Raw genomic sequence first — 10,388 nt, forward strand, 5'->3', positions numbered from 1 at the left:
GGTAAAATCTAACACATCTGTAAGGTTCTACTCTTGCTTAACTATATTTGCCGAATAGTGTTTCAGTAATGGAAGTTGCATTGTACGTGTACGTCTGAAGAACACTCTCGAAGTATTTGTCTGGCTCATGGATATTTTAGAAAAAAAAAAGAAAAACGAAATTGTTCATCAGTCTTTACATCCAAATGTCATTGAATGTATGCTCAATTCAAAACTTAGTTTTCGTCACCCATTAGCGCATGTGAAATAAAACATATATGTGTAATATTCATTTGAAAGATAAAAGTATAGGTCTGAGCTAATTTATTCACTATATAGCCTGACAAATAGATATGATATGATCTTCTAGTATATTATGAAACTGACTCGATACTTGCCGATCTGAAAGATGGTAAACATTAAAATTAACAAGATTATATCGGAAAACCCAATATTTCTATTTCTATACGGTCACGAGGCCTTTTTAAGTATGAACATATTTTAACGCAAATATTTCGAGTAGTAAACATCTAACCTTTTTATGTTAAATATAATTTTTCCTTGCCATGTCCGTTCAGATTAATTTGACGTGAAAGGGAATATCCTGACGGATTGCGATGTTTAGTTTCCACATTTATTCATTAAATCCATAAAAATACATCGAGGGGTAATATCTATTTAGGTTACATCAACTGAAGTCAAGTTATATATAGTTTTCTTTCCGCGACAGAAAACATCATATAAGAAGAATGCCCATGTGTTATTAAAATAATAAAATATCGAGACGTTCGCATGCACATTTGTTTTTCTTTTTAGAAATGTCATTTTTGTGTTTGTTTCTTTCTTTTGATTTATTTATTTATTTATTTATTTGGAAAGTCGACGTAACGTCATATAGCATTACGGTCTATGGGGGATAAGAAATGAAATACACTTTATTGAAAAAATGAAAATAATGTCTAGAGATATTGATGTATGGGAAATAAATATGTTTTTTGGACGATTTTACCGATACTTATAATTCAGAAACGAGGTAAACGTAATAGGTGGAACAGGCTTTAGTACATAATATTCAGGGAAGTATTCGGCTTCCATGGTGCCTGCTTTTTAATTTTGTCTTTTGGCAGTTCCTGTGATATGCATGCTCCATAACCTCAGATCCCCTTTTCTAAATTCCAGTTTGTTTAGTTCTGCTCATTGTTCTCTCGTTTAGGGCAAACCCATTATTTTAACTGGGGACCATACGCCGCTTTTCATGGAATTACACACTAGTGTAGCATTGAAGCTTCCATGTGCACCGCCGTATGAACACATCTGCGGATGTCTCTAAATTGTTTTTTTGTACTTTTAGCATGTGTGAATGTTGAGTTCTGATCAACCCGGGGCTAGAGGGCGTGGACGGTAGCATGAATTTACACTACCGTCCATGAACAGGCTCAATCAAACCGAGCCTGCAACATTTTCGTTTTTGTTGTGTTGAGCGACCTCTGGAGTTTCCACTTTTTCTATTTTTTTTCCCAAGTAAACCTGTCGGGTGTGCATATGTGAAGTTAACATTATGAAGTGTTATCTTTAGACTGTCTACTTTAACGATCGATCGCTATTAACTGTATGGATGTTTTAACACCTCTAATTAAGTGTAAACCCTGAAGACTCTTTACCTGTAACAGATCAGAAAACTTGTGAGTGAGTTTTATGTTCTAAATTGTCTACCTTTAAATAAAAATCAATTCATAGCTTACAATGTTTGAGTTTAACTTTAAACATTGCAGTACTGTATCTCGCAATCATTTTTTTTTGAGTGAAATGTGCATAACTACTAACTTGTACTTCCTCATATGAAATGTATTTGGATGAGTGTTTACACATGTATCGAGGTTTGCTTTACAATACGCTATTTGAATTAATAACAATGGTCGCCGTGGTAACTACCTTTCAAACAATATAATCTGAAATTTTAAGTAAAATTTTGCATAACGTTATAGGGACTTAAACGAAGGAGGGCAACGTCTTTGTAAAATTTAAGGCAAGTTTAGTTTTATATGTTAATTGTTTTTGTTGTTATTGTTTTTTTAATATTGAACTTTTAATGCTAGTGAGGTTTTGAAATATAATAAAATATAATATTTGAGGAAGACATATGACAATTTATATCTAAATATGTTATAGACGGATAGAAAATGCCCAAACTGTTAGTTACTTAATGATATTTTAATAACGAGTAATCTTAATTTAAGTTTTAAAGACCGAATAAAAGATAAATATTAAAAATTGACCTGGCTTAGCTTTTTTCCGTTGCATTCAGGGTAATGTTTCATGGCCAGCTACTGTCCCTATTATCATAACACATCATAAAGAGAACTGTCATGGCAAGAGGCATGCTTAGAATAAGATACGTCGCTTTGGTCACATACCGTAATAGTGTTCGTAACTCTAATATACGCCCCCTCCACCCCCAATTCCATAGTTCCCCCATCCTACTTCCTTATCCCCCGCCCCGATATTTAAATGTATTTTCGTTTTATTTATTGTGTTTTAACTCCTTCTTGTGTCTACAGACCCCGTTCTACTGTCTCGATTTCCAACCGTAGCCCCAATTTTCAAAATGTCATATTTACTTCTCTTCCTCTATCCCTCTCCCATAACACCCGTATTTTTCACATCATTTTGTGTCTTGTGTTACCCCATTTTGTCAAGTGTTCCCCTGCCACAGCGATTCTTTATTCATCTTCCCATTCTCGCCATTTCCTTTCCTCGACATGTATTCCTTTTTACATTTTTCTAGATGTGATATTCATTTAACCCCTTTACGTACAACACTTAACCCACCATTTAACTATTATGGTGTTTCGTTTGGACAATCGTGACTTTTTATCTAATACTAAACCGCGATGCACGATGGTACGATGACGAAAACGCGATGGCGGGATGGTACGATGATGAAACAACGATGGTTCGATAGTGAAAATGCGATGGCACGATGATGAAATCGCGAATGTTGCGATGGTACGATGGTGAAATGCCCTAGGCCCAAACTTTCTTAGGTTATAGTCTGGAAACTGGTTTTTTTGGTCTATATCACTGTAACCGCGACCGTATGATTCAAAAATCAATAAGTCATCACCAAGATATGATCAACCTCCGCCAAACCGAGGACTGTAGACCCAAGCATTTCCTTCAAGTCCGAAATTGGCCCTGGTGAAAGTTGCCAAATTGGCATCTTACCATTTTTGCAAGAACTTCACCTGACGAGCTTGTTTGTGAATTGCCCAAAGAGAATAGCTTCCGAGAAGTTTTAGAAAAGCTTGGAAGAAAAGCCCATTCGAACAGACGTCTGCCGGAAGTGAGAAAATATATTATTCTTTTTTAATGTATTTTTTTCAGAGATTTTTTTTGTTAATTTGCTTTTTGAAATAGAAATTCTAAACATTTTATTTGTTCTAGTTTATTACTCAGTTGGTAAGTTTTATATGTCAAATTGCTGCCTTGTTTTGATCACATGATTCACATCCGACTATCGGGCGGAAGACATAGCTGGCTTACCGTAATTTACGCTTGAAAGTGAAATCTAACGCCGTGAAATTAGTAGATTAGTCTAAATCCTCCTAGTTTGAAAGCATACACTACGGAGAGTTCTTGATAGACCTTTCCAGTAAAGTCATATATATAAAACCAACTGCTACTCAGATAAGTGTAAGTGTAGTTGTTATTACAACATCATACTTGTACATTACGTTATGAGATAAAGCTTTACTTGAACTGTATTATCAATCAATTACGTTTAGATGGTTTTGCATTTACAACTTGTCCGACCCCGATTTTGTAAGCGACTGACAGCAATCCGTGCAACTCGTGGAAACAGAGTAATGAAAAATATGGTGGAAAATTCAAGGACACATTTTAAATGGCATAAAAGTGAGAATAATTGTATTTTTGTCGAGTTTTGATCATTGAAATTCCGGCTGTGTATTAGTAAGTTTTGTGAATGAGATTTGAAAGTTATTTTGTACATATTCACATTGATTCGACCTCTCAACCAAATCTCATACCTTATTTTACAGATTGTAAAGGAAATACATTTTCAAAAGTTTGTTGAATGTGTTTTGATATTTATGTGCATTGTATTTCGTAAATAACAAGTTGAAAATTAACACTGAAATCATTTTCAGACCCTTATTGCAAGCAACTCGATCTGTAACAATGTTAATGTATTAACGGAAATATACTCTTTTAGTTTTGTAATTTGGCCTTCCTTGACCACCATATCTTTTCATATACACTACTTTGTCTTTGTAAACAAACTAAATGCTCTGTTTCAGCTTACATATGCCATATGAAAATAAAGATGGCGAACTCATTTCACTTTTTTTTTAAATTAGAGTCTGTAGGACATTGATAAATGTTTAGACAAGGTAAAGTGTTATTATTTTCAAACACAAACATTATTAATTGTTCGCTTTGAATGTACACAATAAGTCGTATGTAATTCAACAATAACTTTCTTTTACAACTTTGAGTCTTTTTCATCTTTATTTTAGTGAGCATTCCTTAGTACACAAATAACAGTTGTCATGTCATGTACCAAAACTCTGACATTTTGCAGATGAATTTTATCATACCCCACCCATTTTTTTTCTCATTTCAAAGTCTGCGTCCCCTTAATTTATAAAATAAATTATTTAGAAATATATAATGTATACAAACAAATTAATGGAAGACTCGGTTGAATTGAGAAAACGTTTTGAAATAAGGTATTTACTGAAGCACAATAGAAAATGCATGCATAATACGGGTAACATATTGTATAATGTAAAATCAAATACATCATTTCTTATTAATAAAGGCATCCGTAATGAGTGTAACAATAAATATCAGATTTGTCTTATATAATAACTGCAGTAATATTTGATCTATTGAAAAGAAAAAAACACCCACATCAATATATAATCCTCATCATTATGGATGTAAATGATGTCGATTGTTTAACACAAAACTGACCTTTCTGCTGTGCCGAACCTGATATATCTATACAATACTTCAGGTGAGACAAGAGCTGCAGTAAGTGCAATACAATCATCTTTTCGAGAATGAATGTGTCAGACATCTATTGATACAGCCGTAAAGTATAGTTTACGGTGTTCCGTTCGGACAATCGTGACTTTTTTATTCAATCCTAAACTGCTATGTACGTAGTACGATGACGAAAACTCGTTGGCGCAATGGCACGATAATGAAACAACGATGGAACGATGGTGCAAACGCGATGGCACGATGATGAAATTGCAATGATGCGAAGGTTTGATGGTGAAATGTCGATGTAATATCGCGTGTACATCATCGTACCATCGCGTTTTCATCATCATACCATCGCATTGGCACGATGGTGAAAATGTGATGGTACGATGGTGAAAACGCGATGGCACGATGGTACGATGATGAAAGCGCGATGGCACGATGGTGCAATGGTGAAAACGCGATGGTACGATGATAAAAAAGCGATATTACATCGACATTTTACCATCGTACCATCGCAAAATTAATGATTTTATCATCGTGCCACCGCGTTTTTACCATCGAACCATCATTGTTTCATCATCGTGCCATCGCGCCATCGCGTTTTCGTCATCGTGCCATCGTGCATCGCGGTTAAGTATTAAATAAAAAATCGCGATTGTCCAAACGGAACACCATAATAGTTAGGTGGTGCGTTAAAGGTTGTACGTAAAGGGGTTAAATGAATATCACATGTAGAAAAATGTAAAAAAAAAAAGAATAAATGTCGAGGAGATGGAATGGTGTGAATGGAAAGATGGATAAAAAATCGCTGTGTCAGGGGAACACTTGACAATATTGGGTAACACAGGACAGAAAATGATGTGGAAAAAAAAAGTAAAAATTTCGGTGTAATGGGAGAGAGATAGAGGAAGATAAGTAAATACGAAAATTTGAAAAAAGGGGCTACGGTTGGAAGTTGAGACAGTGGAATGGGGTCTGAAGACCAAAGAAGGAGTTAAGACACAAGGAAAAACAGACGGAGAAATAAACGAAAATACATTTAAATATCGGGGCGGGGGATAAGGAAGTAGGATGGGAGAACTATTGAGTCGGTGGGAGCTATATTAGATGCCAAATTATACAGAGTTACGAACACTTTTACAATATGTGACCTAAGCGACGTATCTTATTCTAAGCATGCCTGTTCTATATATTAACAAGTCCACAATATCAACAAAAATATAAGTTTTAAATCTTCTATTAAACAGCTATGATAGAACAAATATTTAATGTACATTGATATTAAATCATGTATGAGAGGACAGTCGAACTGCCTGAAATGCAGTTTAACCTCAGTAAGTAACACCTCGCAAGAAAAAAAACATTTCTGTATGAGGGGTGATAATATTTTTCTTTCTCAAACAAAGAGTGGTTATATCTTTTCGATGTTTATCTTTAAAAATGTTGTGTTTTAATAGTCAGACTGCAAGTTTGACGTGACAACTCATGTTTTACATAATGTCGACATATATTTAGTTTAAAACTGCAGTATATTTACAGCCTTTACAAATAAATCTGTACATTCCCAGTCTCAGGTGTAGTTTTGTACAAAACAAAGGTCGTTTTTAGATGTTATCAGCAACTATGTATCTGTGAATTTAAGCACACTTAGACTGTGAATATACCGTAAGGGGAAAACAGAAACGTATGTTTTATAAAAAAACATACATATTTAATATTCATTTCGGTATACGTGTTCCCGGACACATTATGACTCTGTTGTTTTATTATTATTATTGTGTCCGGGAAATAGTGTTAGCCTGTGCTAAGGGCCGAATTCCATTACCTCTAGTGAAAAGTTTGTTTTTCTTTTGCTTGTTTATGCTGCCAATATATTTTCTTCCATATCTGATAATAATTATAATAATAATAAAAAAAACAATGTGAAAATATATTTGTAACAAGTGAACTGAGTATTGCGGAGTAAATATATTAAGAAACTTTCTTCAATGCAATTAAAAGAAATGGAGCAGAAACCAATTTTCCTTGACCGTTACAGTGACCACAAGCATAGATCATGCATTGACATATTGTTTCATCATTGGGAACATTTGTGTGTAGCACTAAGGTAATCCATCATGCATCATAAAACAGCTTTAATTGGGAACTCTTGTCAGAGCTTGTATACGTACTTCTTGATCTGAACTTTGTATATAACATATCATTGCTATAAAGGTTTTATCAAGTTGTGCATCTCTAATAGTTGGATTACATTAACGTTTTTCCCTTTATGCAAGCGTGCCTGTGACTGATTATTAAAATATCCACGAATGAGTCTTACCACAGAAGTGTAATTTTATTGCAATAAATTAAAGAATTTACTGACTGCTCGCAATCAGACTGTTTACTTTAGGAAAACGGGCGGACCAATGCTTAAACTAAATCACCCTAGCAATTAAACAACTATTCGTAATAGTGAAGTGGTACTAACGTATGATAAAAAAATAGGCCTACTTAGTCGACTAAGGTAAAATACTTCATCTACTTCGATTGAGGTGTTTCGCTCTATCATTTGAAGAGACAGTTTTATTGGTCAACGAAATTATGTAGCTTTGGAAACGTCAATACTTATATCATTATAGATATCTTGACTGAAAAAGTGGAACTCAATAAGACAAAATTCATTAAGAGACCACTCCATTAAGAGACCACTTTTTAGCAGTCCCTTGGGCGGTCTCTTAATACAATGTCGACTGGGGCGTTATCAAGGAACAAAATTATTTTGTGATGAGCTTTTCTCATATCTCGGTCGACAGTTCGCAGCCAGTTGATCATCAGTTCTGTTGCCATCCAAGATTTTCTATTGTTCCTGTAAGTAACTGGTAACTTGTCAGTCTTTATATTCTTGAAGCATCTTGGTTGACTGGATTTACCAATTACTACAGGTGTCAACTTCTCACCGGTCATGCTTGCAGTGAGATCTACAGTTATCCTCTCTTTTGATCGTTTTCTAGCACTGCAATCATCACCTGAATAAAAGAATAAAAAAAGCTGAATTCATTATGTGAACAAGTCAAATGGTTTATCGCGGCCAGAAATTTGTACAAACCGGACAGAAGTTGCGAAATTGTCATTTGTGTAGGAATGAAGCGTTTACCATAATGTCCAGTACTGGACAGGTATAGTGACCATGCACGGACACAGCCAATTTTCTCAGAGGGGGTCCGATCCCCTGCCCCCCACCCCCCCCCCCCCCTGGAAATTATGCAATTTGGCACTTCATTTTTTGCATTCTGGGACAGTTTTATGGACTAACCTGTTAAATTTGCGAAAATGATAAAATCAAGCTTTCTTGAAGGTAAAATTCTTAGTTTCTTTTAGATAAATAATATGAATTATGTCGGGGTCGTATGTAGCAGCAGCCGCATATACTTTACATGCAGTCCTAATGTTGCCTTTTTCGAAAAACATTTTCTTTCCTTCTTGTCTTCTTTCCTTTTTTAAAGATTTTCCAGAGGGGTCCGGATCCCCGGTCCCCACCCCCCATCTGGATCCACGCATGGTGACATATCATGCTTTCTGTTTATGCAGGTAAACTTGTGTTTGGTTAAATTTCAACAGAGCATAATTGTCTGAACAGTGTACAAACTCATTACTGTTTTTTCAGGCAAGGGTGGAAAAAAAGTGGTAGACAATGAAATCAGTAACATTTTTATCCAAAAAAAAATAAACAATGAGACAAACATTTCCAACATCTTTGGACGGTTCAAAAATCCCATGTTAAACATACGATAAAGCCCGAAACGCGTGAAAATGTTCCGAATGTAAATCGGGTGAAGTAAGCGCTCTATGTAGATTATGCGTCTAGATTGATTAAACTGGGCGAGTCTACTTACTTATTACTTGAGGATGAAAAAAAACGTGTTTTTTAAATGTTGCTCTTAAACAAGGGTGGCGGTTGAACTACTAAAAGTACAACAACAGTTGATTCACAACAAATCGTACGGTATGTTTTATTATCAGTAGAAGCTAGTCGTATTTACGCTTATGAGACCTGTTTCACCCATAAGTAAAGAATTGACAGGTCCATCATGAAATATTTTCCCCATCGTGCAAATACTTGTCCTATTCAATATGATCGCGGCCTCATCGGCCGCGATCAATAAATGGCATACAAAGTTAACATACTTAGAACATGGGTATGCACTTAACAAAATCTATGAGACACATTCGACCTCCCGCTCTGAAAGCGGATGCCTAAATACTAGACCAAAGGAGAAAATGTTGGTAAACCAAAATAAATTTACATTTGGGTTAAATTCATAAACTTAAAAATTCAATTGTGTTAAGAAAACTCACCTTTGAAATGAAAAGACTTTTTTGTAGTATCTTTGAAAAATAGCCCTGTCTCATCCATGTTGAAAATATCTTTCGGTTGATAATCACGGCAGATGGTTGGTAATTTCTCCTTCCACTCCTCCACAGTTGTGGTTGACACGTCTCCCCTCTCGCCCGTCATTGTTCCAAAAGTTATGTTGTTGCGTTTTACGAACGACTGTAACCACCCCTGCGACCCTTTAAACTGTGTATTTCCCAAATCAGATGCAAAAATCATAGCCTTCTCCATAAGTAGCGGCCCTAAAAAGTTAATAAATAATTTAGACTTACCTCATATTCAATATTATTGACAAAAACGATTCTGAATTCAAAACAGGAAGTAAACCGGAAATGGACATTTAGTTAACAATAAATACTAAAACACGGATGACTGAATAAATTTATCAAAATCATCACGATAACGTATAGCTCGGCTATGTTCAAGAAATATAAATATCAATGTCAGCATATTTGTTACGGGGAAAATATATTTTACGGAAATTTACTTACCTGACACAGGCACTCGTCTTGATACAGCATCCTTAAACCAAGATAACACCAAATCATTTACGTCTTCATTTCCCGTACAGCGTCGTATACGTTTTCTGTCACCGGGTGCATTATTTTCATAGTCCGAAATTAACTCAATTTTTCTCTTTAAAATATTTTGTATTTGGGTCTTCCCAACCCCTAAATCCTCGGCGATTTGCCTGGCACTCTTTGTTTTAGAAAGTTCAATGACATTCATTCTTTCATCAAGATTCAATACTTTGCGTTTCCCCGGTGTTGACGCCATGGTGGCGAAAAACTACATGTATGATTTAAAAATCTTTATTAAAATATTTTTTAAGATTGTGACCACTTTTCCAAATCCACAAACCGTGAAAATTATAGCTGGATTGATCGTCGGTTCGACTGTTACAAAGGTTAATTGCATTCAGTCAGGTGCAAAAACATACTCGCTAATTGCACAGGTGAAGAAATGCCCGGCGGGAATAAGGTACACGGTTGCTTAATAGATACTTTTGTCGAAAATT

General features: G+C 35.3%; 1 protein-coding gene across 1 annotated transcript; it reads right to left on the reverse strand.

Moving 5' to 3' along the window:
* Positions 1–6,819: 6,819 nt before the first annotated feature.
* On the reverse strand, positions 6,820–10,137 carry LOC123563366 (tigger transposable element-derived protein 4-like). Its single transcript, XM_053522934.1, has 3 exons — positions 9,862–10,137; positions 9,334–9,612; positions 6,820–8,003 (listed from the first exon to the last, which is right to left on the reverse strand). Exons 1-3 carry the CDS (start codon positions 10,097–10,099, stop codon positions 7,690–7,692), a joined length of 831 nt encoding a protein of 276 aa, XP_053378909.1. The 5' UTR covers positions 10,100–10,137; the 3' UTR covers positions 6,820–7,689.
* Positions 10,138–10,388: the final 251 nt, after the last annotated feature.

This window comes from Mercenaria mercenaria, chromosome 14 (genome assembly GCF_021730395.1).
Source record: "Mercenaria mercenaria strain notata chromosome 14, MADL_Memer_1, whole genome shotgun sequence".
NCBI lineage: Eukaryota > Metazoa > Mollusca > Bivalvia > Venerida > Veneridae > Mercenaria > Mercenaria mercenaria.